The following is a 20,395-nucleotide window of genomic DNA, read 5'->3' on the forward strand; positions in this document are numbered from 1 at the left end:
ACTTTCTGGGGAATCGTTTACCACAAAATAGGCACAGAAATGGTTTTTCTCCGGTGTGTCTTCTCATGTGTGTCGTCAGGGTGCCCTTTTGAGAAAACCTATTGCCGCAAACTGAGCAGCTGTAGGGCTTTTCTCCAGTGTGGATCCTCATGTGAACCTTCAAGTCGTTCTTGGCGACAAACAGCTTAGCACAATGTGAACATTGAAAGTGTTTGTTCATCGCGTGACGCTTCATGTGGTTTGTCAAATTCAACTTCTTGCCAAACAGTTTGCCACATTGAGTGCATCTAAAGTCGTTGCGGTCGGTGCAATACGTCACGGCAGCTTGGCGGTCTCCGTCATCAGTGTCAGAGGAGGTTGACGACGTGTCCTCACTATCGGACTGCGAAGTTAAGAGGCTGCCGGCTTCAGATCCTCCACAGTCGGCTTCTGCGGTGTGGTGACTTGAGCTGCTGCTTGGAATCTCCACCTCTTTTATCTCCATTTGACTGTAAGCAAGCTGTGAACGCTGACCTTGGTCTTCATCACCTCTAAGCGTCTTTGTCTTACGTAGCGCTGGAAACCTGCTCACGTCAGCCTCCTCCAACTCTTCAAGACGTTTTTTCTCTTGACGGATGTTGTCTGTGCCTTCACCTTTAATGCGAGGTGGCTGTAATTCCTCCTCTTCCTCTTTAATGCAGGACAGCTGCAGCTCATTCTGTTCCACCGTGAAGCACCAGTCTTGCTGCTCAGGCGGGAGAACTTCTTCACTGACGTCTGCAGGACAAAATAAGACATACAGTCTGGTCACGTATTAGTGTGGCCAATATATTAAACTAGATGAGGCAATTCCTGGAGGAATTGCGTGCGAATGCTCCAATCCTGGAGTTGAACTGAAATCCTGGATTTTTTTTTTTTTTTAGAACTGTTAAAGTAAATAAATAAATGGGTTGTACTTGTATAGCGCTTTTCTACCTTCAAGGTACTCAAAGCGCTTTGACACTACTTCCACATTTACCCATTCACACACACATTCACACACTGATGGAGGGAGCTGCCATGCAAGGCGCTAACCAGCACCCATCAGGAGCAAGGGTGAAGTGTCTTGCTCAGGACACAACGGACGTGACGAGGTTGGTACTAGGTGGGATTTGAACCAGGGACCCTCGGGTTGCGCACGGCCACTCTCCCACTGCGCCACGCCGTCCCTTAGTAGAGCACACAATTCCCAAACAGGCTGAATATTTTGAAGTCGGAACAGTTTGAATCAGATGAAAAATGTGGGAGTTGTGGAACATTTAAACTGTTCCATTGATTTCAATGGGAATTTTCAAAAAATTGGGAATTTCGGGAAAAGCAGGATTTTTGCTTTTTTTTTTCATTTGCAAAAAAAAAACTTCAATGGTTTGAATGAGTTGAAATGGTTGGTGTTGGATTTTCAAATTGGTTGAGACATGTTGAAGTAGAAACATTTTTAATTAAGAAATGGTATTACGGAATTCCTGGAATTTCGGGTAAAGAAAGAATTTGTCCTGTACAAAAAACAACTTTGATTTTATTGTCCTGATTAAGAGGAATGTTTGGATGGTGGAACGGTTGAAGTGGGTTGAAAAATGTGGGAGGAGTAGTCGCCAGAAAAAAGGGCGGAAATAGGGCTTTGGAAAATCAGGAATTCTGGAAAATCCTGGAATATTTTTGAACCTGGAAAAAATGATAGTTTGAATGTCCGTAATGGTGGAATGTGTTGAAGGTGGAATGGTTTGAATAGGATGAAACATTTGGAAATAGTGGAAGTTTTACAAATGGCCAATTCATTTTGAATGGGAAAAATGTCCCAGAAAACTTGGAATTGTGGGAAATCTGGGAATTTTTGGAATTTGTCCAGGGAAAGCCCGCGATTCCCGAATAGGTTAAAGAGTTGGAAGTTGGAACGGTTTGAACCGGGTAAAAAATGTGGAAGGATAGAGAACGCCGAAATCTGGAGAAATTTAATAATAGATTAATTTAGGTGTAGAAAACCATAGAGGGATATAATTAAGATAATGAAGGATGAAGTGATTAAGAAATGTTTAATATATATATGCTTAGAATAGGCCGTGGAACTAATAACATCCTCTAAGTTCCAGTTGGAACTGGGTCCAAGTTCAAGCACACGGACATTCACTCTTATCGCCCACATTCTTGCCACTGTTGACATGGCTTCTTTGCCGAGGTCTGAAGGACAACAACAGATATGAAGTCAGATTACAGGAAGGAGAAGGCAGAGGAAGATTCCATCCCTGAAAGCTGACACCTCATTGAACATTCATTAGAGATGTCGGATAACATCGGACTTCCGATATTATCGGCCGATAAATGCTTTAAAATGTAATATCGGAAATTATCGGTATAGGTTTCAAAAAGTAAAATGTACCTTGTGCCAATGTGTCAATAAAGGCACTGCCTTCGCGTGCCGGCCCAGTCACAAAATATTTACGTCTTTTCACACACAAGTGAATGCAATGCATACTTGGTCAACAGCAAATACAGGTCACACTGAGGGCTTTAACACTGTTATAAATATGCGCCACATTGTGAACCCACACCAAACAAGAATGACAAACATATTTCGGGAGAACATCCGCACCGCAACACAACAGAACAAATACCCAGAACCCCTTGCAGCACTAACTCTTCCGGTACGCTACAATACAAACCACCCCGCTACCCCTAGCCCCCCATCTCAACCAGCCCACCTCAACCTCCTCATGCTCTCTCAGGGAGAGCATGTCCCAAATTCCAAGCTGCTGTTTTGCGGCATGTTAAAAAATATACCGTATTTTTCGGACTATAAGTCTCAGTTTTTTTCATAGTTTGGCCGGGGGTGCGACTTATACTCAGGAGCGACGTATCTGTGAAATTATTAACACATTACCGTATAATATCAAATAATATTATTTAGCTCATTCACGTAAGACACTAGACCAGTGGTTCTTAACCTGGGTTCGATCAAACCCTAGGGGTTCGGTGAGGCGGCCTCAGGGGTTCGGTAGAGGTCAAGATACACCTGACTCATCGTGTAAATATAAACTTCTCCCTATCGGCGTATTATGGATACGGCAACAGCAGAAGTCACAAGTGCAAATCCCGGCCGAGTCATACCAAAGACTATAAAAATGGGACCCATTATCTCCCTGCTTGGCACTCAGCATTAAGGGTTGGAATTGGGGTTTAAATCACCAAAAATGATTTCCGGGCGCGGCACTGCTGCTGCCCACTGCTCCCCTCACTTCCCAGGGGGTGAACAAGGGTGATAGGTCAAATGCAGAGAATAATTTCGCCACACCTAGTGTGTGTGTGTGTGACAATCATTGGTACTTTAACTTTAACTGACTTACAGGTGTGTAATTTGTTGTGAGTCCATGCACTGTGTTGGTTTTGTTCTTTGAACAAGGTGATGTTCATGTATGGATCATTTTGTGCACCAGTACAAAAAATATATAACTTTGTCTTGTATACATTTTTTTTTCACTAAAGAAGGGTTCGGTGAATGTGCATATAAAACTGGTGGGGTTCGGTACCTCCAACGAGGTTAAAAACCACTGGACTAGACGTATAAGATTTCATGGGATTTAGCAATTAGGAGTGACAGATTGTTTGGTAAACTTATAGCATGTTCTATATGTTACAGTTATTTGAATGACTCTTACCATAATATGTTACGTTAACATAGCAGGCACCTTCTCAGTTGGTTATTTATGAGTCATATAACGTACACTTATTCAGCCTGTTGTTCACTATTCTTTATTTATTTTAAATTCCCTTTCAGAAGTTTATTCTTGGTGTTGGGTTTTATCAAATACATTTCCCCAAAAAATGCGACTTATACTCCAGTGCGACTTACATATGTTTTTTTCCTTCTTTATTATGCATTTTCGGCAGGTGCGACTTATACTCCGTGCCGACTTATACTCCGAAAAATACGGCAATGCACCTTGTGACTTCAATAATAAATATGCCAGTGCCATGTTGGCATGGTTTTCCATAACTTGAGTTGATTTATTTTGGAAAACCTTGTTACATTGTTTAATGCATCCAGCGGGGCATCACAACAAAATTAGGCATAATAATGTGTTAATTCCACGACTGTATATATCGGTAGATATCAATATTGGTAATTAGAGTTGTACAATATCGGAATATTGGCAAAAAAGCCATTATCGGACACCTTTAATATTCATACATTGTGATATATATTCTATGAGCGCGTCCGAACAGCCCTGTGTAAGTCGCCGTGTTGAATGCTACTAGGGACAGATAGCGCTCATACAAATTGTATTAAAATTGAATCCAATAGAGAATAAATACTTCTGATTTGAAGTTTATGCATCGTGTCCTCTTTAAACATTTTCTGGCTCCAGATTAAACAAATACGTCGACAATCTCAATTTGACTGTAAGCAAGCTGTGAACTCTGACCTTGGTCTTCATCACCTTTCAGCGTCTTTGTCTTACGTAGCGCTGGAAACTTACTCATGTCAGCCTCCTCCAACTCTTCAAGCCGGTTTTCCTCTTGACAGATGTTGTCCGTGTCTTCGTCATCAATGCGAGGTGGCCGTGATTCCTCCTCTTCCTCTTTAATGCACGGCTGCTGCGGCTCATTCTGTTCCACCGTGAAGCGCCAATCTTGCTGCTCAGGCGGGGGAACTTCTTCACAGACGACTGCAGGACGAAATAAGACATACAGTCTGGTCACGTGTTACTGTGGCCAGTATTAGAATTAATGGTGTTGCTCGTATTAACTGGTCATCGAACTAAGTGTTTGTTCACATCAGTTGTAATGCAAATTTTTATTTTAAGACAGCGCAACCATATCGAAATCGATTATTTTTTAGTAATTGAATATTTTACTGAAAGTGGCTACAAAAAAAAAAAAAGAGTATGTTGAAGGTAGACGAGTACATTTTGGGCAACCACAAATAATAATAATAAATTGATGGGTCTAATACAGAGAATAATTTGCCACACCTAGTGTGTGTGAAATTCATTGGTACTCTAACTTTATTATTATATTAATTATATAGCCATTATATTAAACATATAGCAATCATAGTAATATATGTACACAGTACTCGCACGCACACATATATTAGGGCTGTCAATATTGACGCAAAACGCACAAATTTGCAGCGACCACTTTGTCAATTTTAATTTTTTTTTTTTTTTTTAATATGCAGTACTTTACTCATTTAGTATTTACCATCGATGTATTATCTTAAGGTTGTTCGTATTTTGTTTTAAACAACCAGAAACCTTTAAGCCGGGAATAATGATACTTTGTCAGGAAAGGTACTTCTACATCTCCCCTCTTGTATATTTTGTACACAAATGTGTCAGAGTACATATGACATCCATCCATCCATTTACTACCGCTTATTCCCTTTTGGGGTCGCGGGGGGCGCTGGCGCCTATCTCAGCTACAATCGGGCGGAAGGCGGGGTACACCCTGGACAAGTCGCCACCTCATGGCAGGGCCAACACAGATAGACAGACAACATTCACACTCACATTCACACACTAGGGCCAATTTAGTGTTGCCAATCAACCTATCCCCAGGTGCATGTCTTTGGAGGTGGGAGGAAGCCGGAGTACCCGGAGGGAACCCACGCATTCACGGGGAGAACATGCAAACTCCACACAGAAAGATCCCGAGCCTGGATTTGAACCCAGGACTGCAGGACCATCGTATTGTGAGGCAGACGCACTAACCCCTCTGCCACCGTGAAGCCCGTATGACAACAGGACAAAAATAAAACACGGTGATGATTTAGCAATTGTTAAATGGATATGCAGCCCTAGTCTTTATAGTTTGTTTACATGGACGCAAAGGTGAATGATAAAACGCAGGGTTTCCTGCTTTGTTGTTAAGGCAAGCGCCTTAACAACAAAGAGCCACCGCCTAAACTTAAGTCTTTAGAAAAAAAAAAAAAAAGTTTAGTGCTGTAAATTAACCATGATGAGTTGAGCATGTCAGCATGTGGCCCCACTTTTAACTCTTTTTAAAACGCCTATTGAAAACACTTATTTACAGTAAGTCATTCATTTGACTTACCGTATTTTCCGCGCTATAAGCCGCACCTAAAAACCACAAATTTTCTCAAAAGCTGACAGTGCGGCTTATAACCCGGTGCGCCTTATATATGGATTAATACAAATATTTATTTTCATAGCGTTTAGGTCTCGCAACCACGGTAAACAGCCGCCATCTTTTTTCCCGTAGAAGAGGAAGCGTTTCTTCTTCTACGGTAAGCAACCGCCAAGGTAAGCACCCGCCCCCGTAGAAAAAGAAGCGCGCGGATAATCTGATTCATTTCATTTGTGTGTTTCTGTCAAGACGACCACAAAATGGCTCCTACTAAGAGACACGCGTACAACGCAGAATTCAAGCTCAAGGCAATAAGTCACGCAGAAGAACACGGAAACAGAGCAGCAGCGAGACAATTGAACATAAATGAATCAATGGTGCGTAGGTGGAGGAAGCAACAAGATGACCTGCGCCAAGTAAAGAAAACAACACAGAGTTTCAAAGGGAACAAAGCAAGATGGCAACAGTTGGAGGATAAACTGGAACAGTGGGTTGTTGAGCAGAGAGCAGCAAGCAGAAGTGTCAGTACCATCACTATTCCAATGAAAGCAACAGCGCTAGCAAGCCAACTTCACTTGGAGGATTTTAAAGGTGGTGCTTCTTGGTGTTTCCGGTTCATGAAAAGACGCAATCTCTCCATCCGCACACGGACTACTATTTCACAGCAACTGCCAAAAGACTTTCAAGAAAAGCTGGCTACTTTCCGCGCATATTGTAAAAACAAGATAGCTGAAAAAAAGATCCGGCCAGGAAGGCAGGATTCATGGAACTGCCGGACAACAACAACAGCGACACCGACTCTGATGACTTCGACGAGGCGGAGCCCGCCCTTTTGGATGCCATATTCGCCCAATTTTTTAATTCAGACACCGAAGAAGAAGAATTCGAGGGATTTATGGATGAGGAATAACTTCTGAAGGTGAGCTTTAAATTTTTATTTTGTGTGCTGTGACATTAAAGTTCGAGCAACAATGAGTTATTGATGTTGCTATTGCTCTGCAATATTTCGAGTGTTACTATTGTTGCGATTGCACATTTGCGCATTATATTTCGAGTGTTACTATTGTTGTGATTGCACATTTGCGCATTATATTTCGAGTGTTACTATTGTTGCGATTGCACATTTGCGCATTATATTTCGAGTGTTACTATTGTTGCGATTGCACATTTGCGCATTATATTTCGAGTGTTACTATTGTTGCGATTGCACATTTGCGCATTATATTTTGAGTGTTACTATTGTTGTGATTGCACATTTGCGCATTATATTTTGAGTGTTACTATTGTTGCGATTGCACATTTGCGCATTATATTTTGAGTGTTACTATTGTTGCGATTGCACATTTGCGCATTATATTTTGAGTGTTACTATTGTAGCGATTGCACATTTGCGCATTATATTTTGAGTGTTACTATTGTTGTGATTGCACATTTGCGCATTATATTTTGAGTGTTACTATTGTTGCGATTGCACATTATATTTTGAGTGTTACTATTGTTGCGATTGCACATTTGCGCATTATATTTTGAGTGTTACTATTGTTGTGATTGCACATTTGCGCATTATATTTTGAGTGTTACTATTGTTGCGATTGCACATTATATTTTGAGTGTTACTATTGTTGCGATTGCACATTTGCGCATTATATTTTGAGTGTTACTATTGTTGCGATTGCACATTTGCGCATTATATTTCGAGTGTTACTATTGTTGCGATTGCACATTTGCGCATTATATTTCGAGTGTTACTATTGTTGCGATTGCACATTTGCGCATTATATTTCGAGTGTTACTATTGTTGCGATTGCACATTTGCGCATTATATTTCGAGTGTTACTATTGTTGCGATTGCGCATTTGCGCATTATATTTCGAGTGTTACTATTGTTGCGATTGCACATTTGCGCATTATATTTTGAGTGTTACTATTGTTGTGATTGCGCATTTGCGCATTATATTTTGAGTGTTACTATTGTTGCGATTGCACATTATATTTTGAGTGTTACTATTGTTGCGATTGCACATTTGCGCATTATATTTCGAGTGCTACTATTGTTGCGATTGCACATTTGCGAATTATATTTCGAGTGTTACTATTGTTGCGATTGCACATTTGCGCATTATATTTCGAGTGTTACTATTGTTGCGATTGCACATTTGCGCATTATATTTTGAGTGTTGCTATTGTTGTGATTGCACATTTGCGCATTATATTTCGAGTGTTACTATTGTTGCGATTGCACATTTGCGCATTATATTTCGAGTGTTACTATTGTTGCGATTGCACATTTGCGCGTTATATTTTGAGTGTTACTATTGTTGCGATTGCACATTTGCGCATTATATTTTGAGTGTTACTATTGTAGCGATTGCACATTTGCGCATTATATTTCGAGTGTTACTATTGTTGTGATTGCACATTTGCGCATTATATTTTGAGTGTTACTATTGTTGCGATTGCACATTATATTTTGAGTGTTACTATTGTTGTGATTGCACATTTGCGCATTATATTTCGAGTGTTACTATTGTTGCGATTGCACATTAGCGCATTATATTTCGAGTGTTACTATTGTTGCGATTGCACATTAGCGCATTATATTTCGAGTGTTACTACTGTTGTGATTGCACATTTGCGCATTATATTTCGAGTGTTACTATTGTTGCGATTGCACATTTGCACACTGGTTTGTATTATTAAAGTATTACTGACCTATCTGACTGTTTTTTTGACATTCCCTTTAGCGCAGCGTAGGCGCGGTTTATGACCCGGTGCGGCTTATAGGTTAACAAAGTTTTTAAACATGCCATTCATTGAAGGTGCGGCTTATAACACGGGGCGGCTTATAGCGCGGGAAATACGGTAGTCATTACTTTGTCTTAGTAAGTCAAAATATTTAGTAAGTCAAATTAATGGCATACTTAGTATTTCAGGTAACTAGGACTGTTTTGTGTTTACTGTATGGAAAATATATCGTATATTGCCACTCAGCATACGGAGCGGAAAACACAACAAAAAAGTGTAGGCTTCTACACGCGACGAAGCCAGCCTACTTCACCACAGTCTATTGCCCCCCCCCCCTAGACTGTGGTGAGATAGAGACATGATTGTGGCGAAAGGCCAAATTACACTGTTCCTTACACCCACCCTTCCCCGCCTGTCCGCCTGTCCTGGGTGGCGCCCCCTTCCCCCTGGAGACCCAACACCTTAACTAACACATTTTCTGGGGGAAACACTGAAATGCAACTCTACTCAAGCAAAAACACTGCATGATTTATTCTCGAGAATCTTGATACCAATTTCCTCTACCCAGCCAGTTTTCATATTTGGTGTCGTGTAGAATGACGTCTAGAGCAAAAGATAGTCCCAAATGTCTGGGAACGCCACCGACGGATAATCCTTGGTATCGCTCGACAAATCTTTTTTGATAAAGCATAGGGACCTATCCTTTTGCATAGTTTGATTTTTTGCAGAAAGAGCTAGGCCTATTGCATACTCAAAGAGTTTGCACGCTTCTTGGTGCACAACAGCAATCTTGGCTTGGATTATATATGTAAAGCGCTTTTCTACCTTCAAGGTAGTCAAAGCGCCTTTACACTACACTATATTGCCAAAAGTATTTGGCCACCCATTCAAATGATGAGAATCAGGTGTCCTACTCACTTGGACCGGCCACAGGTGTATAAAATCAAGCACTTAGGCATGGAGACGGTTTCTACACACATTTGTGAAAGAATGGGCCGCTCAGCTCAGTGATTTCCAGCGTGGAACTGTCATATGATGCCACCTGTGAAACAAATCCAGTCGCTCCTAAATATTCCAAAGTCAACTGTCGGTTTTATTATAAGAGAATGGAAGAGTTTGGGAACAACGGCAACTAAGCCACCAAGTGGTAGGCCACGTAAACTGACTGAGAGGGGTCAGCGGAAGAAGTATGGTGTGAGGTTGTTTTTCCAGAGTTGGGCTCCAGTGAAAGGAACTTTGATTGCTCCAGAATACCAAAACATTTTGGACAATTCCATGCTCCCAACCTTGGGGGAACAGTTTGGAGCGGGCCCCCTTCCTCTTCCAACATGACTGTGTACCAGTGCACAAAGCAAGGTCCATAAAGACATGGATGACAAGAGTCTGGTGTGGATGAACTTGACTGGCCTGCACAGAGTCCTGACCTGAGGCCGCTAAAACACCTTTTGGATGATTTAGAATGGAGCCTTCTCCACCAACATCAGCATGTGACCTCACCAATGCGCTTCTGGAAGAATGGTGGAAAATTCCTAAAAAAAAAATTCCGTTGGCCTCAGTCTGGACGCCCTCTCCAGGGGCCCAGGTTTAGACCGATTTTTTTTTTTTTTCCTCACACCTCCCACCCCCAATTGGAAGTTGGCGGACCCGTCAGCAATCCTGTTCTGTCTCCCAGTAATATTTGATCCTGTTCTGTCTCCCAGTAATATTTGATCCTGTTCTGTCTCCCTGTAATGTTTGTCTGATCTTTAATGGGATTGTGCTGAAAATTTGAATTTCCCCTCGGGGATTAAAGGCCTACTGAAACCCACTACTACCGACCACGCAGTCTGATAGTTTATATATCAATGATGAAATCTTAACATTGCAACACATGCCAATACGGCCGGTTTAGTTTACTAAATTACAATTTTAAATTTCCCGCGGAGTTTGTAGCGGGCATTTTAGCCCAGCACCACACACACGGCTAAAAGTCGTCTTTTTTCATCGCATAATTACACAGTAATTTTGGACATCTGTGTTGCTGAATCTTTTGCAATTTGTTCAATTAATAATGGAGATTATAAAGAAGAATGCTGTTGGTGAAAAGCGGTGGATTGCAGCTGCCTTTAGCACCAAAACACAGCCGGTGTTTCTTTCTTTGTTGTGAAGCTTTAACACAGAGCGGTCAAGCGAACATGTTTCTCTACGTCAACCAGCAAGGTTTTGGATGGGAAAAATTGTGATATTAAGTCGGCTTTTACCAGAGAGTTCAGTGGATTATACCTCCTCCTACTGCAGCTCAAAAAGGCAGCTGTGATCTTGGCTCCTCAGCTTCTCTCAAAGACACTGGCGTTCACCGCAGCCACCCGACTTTCAGTTATGACTTTACAATCTCACTAAAACACTATTAAAACAATAAGCAGATAAGGGATCTTTCAGAATGATCCAAGTAAATTTGTCTAATTACATCTGAAATGGTCCCACTGCCGCCGCCTGGAGCCGTCGCCTTTTCTTTTTTTTTTGTGCTTCACTCTAACTTTCCCCATCCACGAATCTTTCATCCTCGCTCAAATTGATGGGGAAATTGGCGCTTTCTCGGTCCGAATAGCTCTTGCTGCCTGAGGCTATAATTATAAACAATGTGAGGATGTGAGGAGCCCTACAACCCGTGATGTCACTAGCACATCGTCTGCTACTTCCGGTAAAGGCAAGGCTTTTTTTTATTAGCGACCAAAAGTTGCGAACTTTATCGTCGATGTTCTCTACTAAATCTTTTCACCAAAAATATGGCAACATCGGAAATTGTTTAAGCATGACACATAGAATGGACCTGCTATCCCCTTTTAAATAAGAAAATCTCAATTCAGTAGGCCTTTAAAGGCCTACTGAAATGAGGCCTTTAAAGGCCTACTGAAACGAGATTTTCTTATTCAAATGGGAATAGCAGGTCCATTCTATGTGTCATACTTGATCATTTCGCGATATTGCCATATTTTTGCTGAAAGGATTTAATAGAGAAAATCGACGATAAAGTTCGCCACTTTTGGTACTTCCCGAAAAAGCCTTGCCTTTACCGGAAGTCGCAGACGATGACGTCGCAAGTGAGGGGGCTCCTCACATATTCACATTGATTTTAATGGGAGCCTCCAACAAAAACAGTTATTCGGACAGAGAAAACGACAATTTCCCCATTAATTTGAGAGAGGACGAAAGATTTGTGTTTGAGGATATTGATAGCGACGGACTAGAGAAACAAAACAAAAAAAAAACGCTATAGCATTGGGACGTATTCCGATTTTTTAAAACACATTTACTAGGATAATTCTGGGAAATCCCTTATCTTTGTATTGTGTTTCTAGTGTTTTAGTGAGTTTAATATTACCTGATAGTCGGAGGAGTTTGTCCACGGGTGTCTTGACACGCAGTGTCTCAGGGGAGTCGACGGCAGATGTACGGACGACACAAGCTCAGCTGATATCCGGTAAGTGGCGACTTTTTAACCACAATTTTCTCACCGAAACCTACCGGTTGACATGTGGTCGGGATCCATGTTCGCTTAACCGCGCTCTGATCCATAGGAAAGTTTCACCTCCAGGAATTTTAAACAAGGAATCACCATGTGTTTGTGTGGCTAAAGCTCCCCAACTCCATCTTTCTATTGTGACTTCTCCAATATTAATTGAACAAATTGCAAAAGATTCAGCAACACAGATCTCCAAAATACTGTGTAGTTATGCCGTTAAAGCAGACGACATTTACCTGTATATGTGCGTAGCGCTCATACTTCCTAAAAACGCGTGACGTCCTCGTCATCATTACACGAAGTTTCCAAGACGAAACTCCGGGGAAATTTAAAATTGTAATTTAGTAAACTAAAAAAGACGTATTGGGATGTGTTGCAATGTTAATATTTCATCATTGATATATAAACTATCAGACTGCGTGGTCGGTAGTAGTGGCTTTCAGTAGGCCTTTAATAAAGTATTTCCATCCATCCATCATCTTCCGCTTATCCGAGGTCGGGTTGCGGGGGCAACAGCCTAAGCAGGGAAACCCAGACTTCCCTCTCCCCAGCCACTTCGTCTAGCTCTTCCCGGGGGATCCCGAGGCGTTCCCAGGCCTGCCGGGAGACATAGTCTTCCCAACGTGTCCTGGGTCTTCTCCGTGGCCTCCTACCGGTTGGACGTGCCCTAAACACCTCCCTAGGGAGGCGTTCGGGTGGCATCCTGACCAGATGCCCGAACCACCTCATCTGGCTCCTCTCGATGTGAAGGAGCAGCGGCTTTACTTTGAGTTCCTCCCGGATGGCAGAGCTTCTCACCCTATCTCTAAGGGAGAGCCCCGCCACACGGTGGAGGAAACTCATTTCGGCCGCTTGTACCCGTGATCTTATCCTTTCGGTCATGACCCAAAGCTCATGACCATAGATGAAGATGGGAACGTAGATCGACCGGTAAATTGAGAGCTTTGCCTTCCGGCTCAGCTCCTTCTTCACCACAACGGATCGGTACAACGTCCGCATTACTGAAGACGCCGCACCGATCCGCCTGTCGATCTCACGATCCACTCTTCCCTCACTCGTGAACAAGACTCCTAGGTACTTGAACTCCTCCACTTGGGGCAGGGTCTCCTCCCCAACCCGGAGATGGCATTCCACCCTTTTCCGATCGAGAACCATGGACTCGGACTTGGAGGTGCTGATTCTCATTCCGGTCGCTTCACACTCGGCTGCGAACCGATCCAGCAAGAGCTGAAGATCCCGGTCAGATGAAGCCATCAGGACCACATCATCTGCAAAGGAAAGAAAAATCATGGACCCAGATTTCCCTCGCCCGGACGCGGGTCACCGGGGCCCCCCTCTGGAGCCAGGCCCGGAGGTGGGGCACGATGGCGAGCGCCTGGTGGCCGGGCCTGTTCCCGTGGTGCCCGGCCGGGCACAGCCCGAAGAGGCAAAGTGGGTCACCCCTCCAATGGGCTCACCACCCATAGCAGGGGCCATTGAGGTCGGGTGCAATGTGAGCTGGGCGTCAGCCGAAGGCAGGGCACTTGGCGGTCCGATCCTCAGCTACAGAATAAAGTATTTCTGATTCTGAAAACCCACTCCGCAACCTTGTGGACAGCCTTCCCAGAAGAGTTGAAGCTGTAATAACTGCAAAGGGTGCACCAACATCATATTCAACCCTATGAGTTAGGAATGGGATGGGACTTCCAAGTTTATATGTGAGTCAAGGCAGGTGGCAAAATACTTTTGGCAATATAAGCAATTGAAAACCTATTAAAATAGCAGAATACATCGCCATAGGGAATAAATTGACACACGTAACAATAGTGTTGATGACAAAGTAAACAGTTATTAACTATGTGAGAGCAAACCTTTGTGAGACTCCAGTTGATGTTCAAAAACAGGTCGTCGACGTTGTCGCACGTTGTCTGCTCTCGTTCGAGAAAGTTCATCCTCGTACTCCGCTATCGTGCTTTCCAAAACTACAAATATTTCTTCGACGGCAACTGTGAGTCGCTCAGTCACCAACGCTCTCAGCATTTGGATTTTACACATTTTTCAAACGACAAAAAAAAAACGCGTTTCCGTGTTAGCAGCTAGGCTAGCTTGAAGGTGCGCTGACAAGAGATTGTAATAAAGCGGCGATGTTTAGTCTCAGCTGGATGACCGATGCGTGAATGTAATAACTGTAGAAACTACACAATAATATTGAAAAACGAGCTTATGTGCTCGCGTTGGGTCGGCTCTTTATCGATATGTGGCGCGGATCCTACTTTCTGACTTATTTCTGGTATCTCTTCTTCGTTTGATTTCCTGCAGACAAGACGCGAGTTGCTGCCACCCAGCGGCGACGATGAATTGCTTCTTAGTCCGAAGCTTTGAAAAAAATGTTAACCTCCCAATTTCAATCTTGTCATTTTGTCTCTTTAACAATTGCACATATTCCATCCATCCGTTCTTTTTTCTACCACTTATTCCCTTTTGGGGTCGCTTGGGGCGCTGGCGCCTATCTCAGCTACAATCGGGCGGAAGGCGGTGTACACCCTGGACAAGTCGCCACCTCGGGTGTACCCTGCCTTCCGCCCGATTGTAGCTGAGATAGGCGCCAGCGCCCCCCGCGACCCCGAAAGGGAATAAGCGGTAGAAAATGGATGGATGGATGGACTATTGTTGCGATTGCACATTATATTTTGAGTGTTACTATTGTTGCGATTGCACATCCATCCATCCATCCATTTTCTACCGCTTAGTCCCTTTCGGGGTCGCGGGGGGCGCTGGCTCCTATCTCAGCTACAATCGGGCGGAAGGCGGCGTACACCCTGGACAAGTCGCCACCTCATCGCAGGGCCAACACAGATAAACAGACAACATTCACACTCACATTCACACACCAGGGCCAATCTAGTGTTGCTAATCAACCTATCCCCAGGTGCATGTCTTTGGAGGTGGGAGGAAGCCGGAGTACCCGGAGGGAACCCACGCATTCACGGGGAGAACACGCAAACTCCACACAGAAAGATCCCGAGCCTGGGATTGAACCCAGGACTGCAGGACCTTCGTATTGTGAGGCAGACGCACTAACCCATGGGTGTCAAACTCTGGCCCGCCGTTTAATTTCATTTGGCCCTTGAGGCAATATCAACTTAACATTAGAGCTGGCCCGCCGGTAACACCAAATTCACCGCTAATACTCATACTTGCCAACCCTCCTGATTTTCGGGGGAGACTCCCGAAGTTTAGTGCCCTTCCCAAAAATCTCCCTGGGCAACCATTCTCCCGATTTCCACCCGGACAACAATATTGCGAGCGTGCCTTAAACGCACTGCCTTTAGCGTCCTCTACAACATGACGTCTCGTCCTCTTTTTCCTCCATATAAACAGCGTGCTGGCCAAGTCACATAATATATGCGGCTTTCACACACACATATGCGAATGCCATGCATACTTGGTCAACAGCCATACAGGTCACACTGAGGGTAGCCATATAAACAACTTTAACATTGTTACAAATATGCGCCACACTGTGAACCCACACCAAACAAGAATGACAAAACACATTTCGGGAGAACACCCGCACAGTAACACAACATAAACACAACAGAACAAATACCCAGAACCCCTTGCAATACTAACTCTTCCGGAACGCGACAATATACACTCCCCGCTATCACCAAACCCTACTCACCTCATTGATATTTTATTTCGAATTTATTAGCCTGTGGAAAAAGTCAGTGCTGATATTTACCTCAGAAGGCTGCAAATAAAAAAGAGGCATTAATTTTTTTAATTAAATTTGATTTAATATACCACTGATGTATTTTCGTTTGTTTTTTGAAAGTTGATTTTGCACTATTACGTTATATAAGATCTGCTTGTTCCATGGAGAGCCGGAGTACCCGGAGGGAACCCACGCAGTCACGGGGAGAACATGCAAACTCCACACAGAAAGATCCCGAGCCCGGGATTGAACCCAGGATTACACAGGACCTTCGTATTGTGAGGCAGATGCACTAGCCCCTGTACCGCCGTGCTGCCCTATTTAAGCCTTGCTTGTTCAATATTCATTGCAAAACTTGTTTGGGACCCTATTAAAAGGTTCATTTGTTCAACCTTGGCCCGCGGCTTTGTTCAGTTTTAAATTTTGGCCCACTCTGTATTTGAGTTTGACACCCCTGCACTAACCCCTCTTCACCGTGAAGCCCCATTGCACGTATTGATTTATGCAATTTTTTTAAATTATTATTATTGTATTTTTGTATTTCTTTTTTTTTCTTGTTTATACTATACTGTGTGTAAATGTACCTCCTGTAGCAAAACAATTTCATGCAAATAATCGATTGAATGATTGACTGATTGAAACTTTTATTAATAGATTGCAATGTACAGTACGTATTCCGTACAATTGACCACTAAATGGTAACACCCCAATAAGTTAAGCTTTGCTTCTTCCTACTCCTTTTCGGACATGATGCGATGTGAGGTGATATGAAACTGTGTGATGTATTGTGTTGTAAATATGCTCATGTTCGAAATAAACTAAGAAAAGAAAGAAAAGAAAAGTTGTTCAACTCGTTTGAGTCAGGGTCCACGTTAATCAATTCATGGTAATGGACATATAATGTTTATCATAAACAATGAATTGTCTTATTTTGACTGTCTGGGTCTGTGATGTGGTAGCGACTTGTCCAAAGGTGTACACCGCCCTCCGCCCGAATACAGCTGAGATAGGCTCCAGCACCCCCCGCTAGGAAAATGGATGGCTGGATGGATGTGTGTAAATGTAGCTACTGTAGCAAAATAAATTCATGCAAAGAATCAATTGATTGATTGATTGATTGAAACTTTTATTAGTAGATTGCTCAGTACAGTACATATTCCGTACAATTGACCACTAAATGGTAACACCCGAATAAGTTGTTCAACTTGTTTAAGTCGGGGTCCACGTTAATCAATTCATGCATGGACATATTATGTCTACCATAAACAATGAATTGTGGTATTTTGACTTTCTGGGTCTGTGATGAAAAACTCCCTGCTTATCAAGAACAATACAGACAACCGATTAACTTCTTCACATCTTGTATTTTTTAAATGAACACCTTTTTAGCCTCTGGCTTTGGGGCATCTTAGTAAGCCTTGAAAACACCATAGTAGCAATACTGCAGTTTCAGGTGCTTGATAATATATATATATATATATATATATATATATATATATATATATATATATATATATATATATACATAAATATATATATGGCCCTGCAATGAGGTGGCGACTTGTCCAGGGTGTACACCGCCTTCCGCCCGATCGTAGCTGAGATAGACGCCAGCGCCCCCTGCGACCCCCCCAAAAAAAGGGAATAAGCGGTAGGAAATGGATGGATGGATGGATGGATATATATACATATATATATATGGTACACATATATATATATATGGTACACATATATATACATATGCGTGCACACATACATATATACATTCATATAAACACATACATATACACACATATATATATACATTTACATATACATATATATATATATACATTTACATATACACATTTACATATATATACATACATATATATATACATACATACATATATATGTATATATATACATACATATGTGCATATATATACATATGTGTATATATATATATATATATATATACATACATACATATATATACATACATACATATATACATATATATATATATATACATACATTCATACATACATACATATATATATATATATATATATATATACATACATACATACATATACATACATTTATACATACATACATATATACATATATATACATACATATATATACATACATACATACATATATATATATACATACATACATACATACATATATATATATATACATACATATAATATATATATATATATATATACATATATAGTCGCGGTCAAAAATTAACACACACCTGTAAAGAACATAATGTCATGGCTGTCTTGAGTGATGGAGTGATTGGAGCACATACTTGTGTGTCACAAAAAACATTGAGGAAGTTTTTTGTTTTTTTTTTATTTATTATGGGTCTACTGAAAATGTGACCAAATCTGCTGGGTCAAAAGTATACATAGAGCAAGATACATTAATAATTTGGGTGATAAATTTCAATTTTTGACCACTCCTCTTGAAAAAAATTGGTGCAGCTCAGCTAATCTTATTGGTTTTCGGACTTGGACTTGTTTCTTTAGCATTGTCCACACATTAAAGTCAGGACTTTGGGAAGGCCATTCTAAAACCTTAATTCTAGCCTGATTAAGCCATTCCTTTGCCACTTTTGACGTGTGTTTGTGGTCATTTGTCCTGTTGGAACACCCAACTGCGCCCAAGACTCAACCCCTGGGTTGATGATTTTAAGTTTGTCCTGAAGAATTTGGAGGTAATCCTCCTTTTTCATTGTCCCATTTACTCTCTGTAAAGCACCAGTTCCATTGGCAGCAAAACAGGCCCAGAGCAACATAATACTACCACCACCATGCTATGCAGTAGGGTGGTGTTCCTGGGATTAAAGGCCTCACCTTTTCTGGGTATTGTGGCCAAGCAGCTCAATTTTTGTTTCATCTAACATCACATGAACAAAGATAAGATCATCTGTTTTTTTTTGTTAGTTTTTCAAAATTCCATAATTGCCCCCTTGGAATTGAATAAATCAATTTTGGTTCACTCTACTTGATACAAAAAGGAAAGTATTATCGACTACAATAACTTACTTTTTAGATTTCTTTTAGTGTTTCTTGTAGCCAGAATTTTGCCATTTGAAATGACTCTAGTTTTGTGTCATGTCTGTTATCCGCTTTATTTCTACAAAATTACTTAAATGGACGTCTTCCAAGTTGGGTGATTCCATAGTATTTTGCAGATGTTGTAGTATGCCATAGTCCTGACTAGAACCAGGAAATACACCCATATCGGTCCAGTGCTAAGGGTCACTACGATGGCTTCCTGTTGCCTTGAAAATAAGACTGTGGAGAGGCGGAGCCGACGGTCCGACGGCGGGACAGGGCACACTGGAGCCCTGCCCAAGATGGCGGCAAGGAGGCGGAGAATGCGGCTGAGCGTAGAGGCGGGGCGTGCCGGGAGCGACGCTGCAATCTAATTCAGGTGTGTGGATCGCGCACCGGCAGACGATTAACATTTCTCCTTACGCTGCATAAAAGGGGAGACGGAGGAGAGATCGGGGCAGAAGGAGGAGAGTCCGCAGCAGATGAGCGCAAGAGCGACAGAGAGAAGACGGCGACGACGAAAGCGACCGAAGAGCGAGCAGCAGAGGAGGAGCTGAAAAGCAACCCGGCAAGAGACAGCTTTATTTGAAAAAATAAAAAGAGTCAAACCTGCTCAAAGCAATGTCCTTCCTGAGTGGTCCATGGAACCCACACGACAACAGCAAGGAACAGTCACAAAGACTTTAAAACAGTTCTGACAGGTCTTAGTGTCACCCACACTGGTTTAAATGTAACTTAGATATTGGGTTTCACTATGTAAAGCGCTTTGAGTCACTAGAGAAAAAGCGCTATATAAATATATTTCACTTCACTTTTCATGGTCTAGCGTCAAAGTACATCTCTGACATGTTGAACTATTTTGGGCTCACAGAACTTCAGGGAGTGGTCTAAGTTGGTGCCCAGAGTCAGATTCTGCGTTTTATTTTTATTTGCCTAAAATCTAGAACAGTCTTACAGAAGATGTGACACTAAGCCTCAACGTTGGCAAAGTTCAAATTCAAAACAAAAACACTTTCTTTTTGATTTACACTTAGCTTAGTGGCCTTGTGGTTAGAGTGTCCGCCCTGAGACTGGGAGGTCGTGAGTTCAAACCCCGGCCGAGTCCCTTTGAGACACTCGTGATTTAGGGCTATACAAATAAACATTGATTCATTGGTGGATGGATACCAAAGACTACAAAAAATGGCACTCAGCATAAAGGGTTAGAATTGGGGGTTAATTCACCAAAGGCTTCCCCGAGCGTGGCGCACGCTGCTGCTCACTGCTCCCCTCACCTCCCAGGGGGTGAAC

General features: G+C 42.1%; 2 protein-coding genes across 5 annotated transcripts in view; both read right to left on the reverse strand.

The window, feature by feature from the left end:
- The window catches only part of LOC133547481 (gastrula zinc finger protein XlCGF57.1-like), a 63,473-nt gene extending 48,820 nt beyond the window's left edge, over positions 1-14,653 (reverse strand). For all 4 annotated transcript variants that reach the window (XM_061893193.1, XM_061893192.1, XM_061893175.1 and 1 more), the window contains exons 1-2: positions 14,200-14,653; positions 4,491-4,679 (exon numbers count right to left, since the gene is read on the reverse strand). In XM_061893193.1, coding sequence (XP_061749177.1) covers positions 4,491-4,679; positions 14,200-14,383 — 373 coding nt within the window. In that variant the 5' untranslated portion in view covers positions 14,384-14,653. The remainder of the gene's footprint in view (positions 1-4,490; positions 4,680-14,199) is intronic.
- Positions 1-20,395, reverse strand: part of LOC133547611 (gastrula zinc finger protein XlCGF8.2DB-like) — a 215,746-nt gene that overhangs the window by 172,194 nt on the left and 23,157 nt on the right. The gene's annotated exons all lie outside the window — the stretch shown is intronic.

This window comes from Nerophis ophidion, linkage group LG02, assembly GCF_033978795.1.
Source record: "Nerophis ophidion isolate RoL-2023_Sa linkage group LG02, RoL_Noph_v1.0, whole genome shotgun sequence".
Classification (NCBI taxonomy): domain Eukaryota; kingdom Metazoa; phylum Chordata; class Actinopteri; order Syngnathiformes; family Syngnathidae; genus Nerophis; species Nerophis ophidion.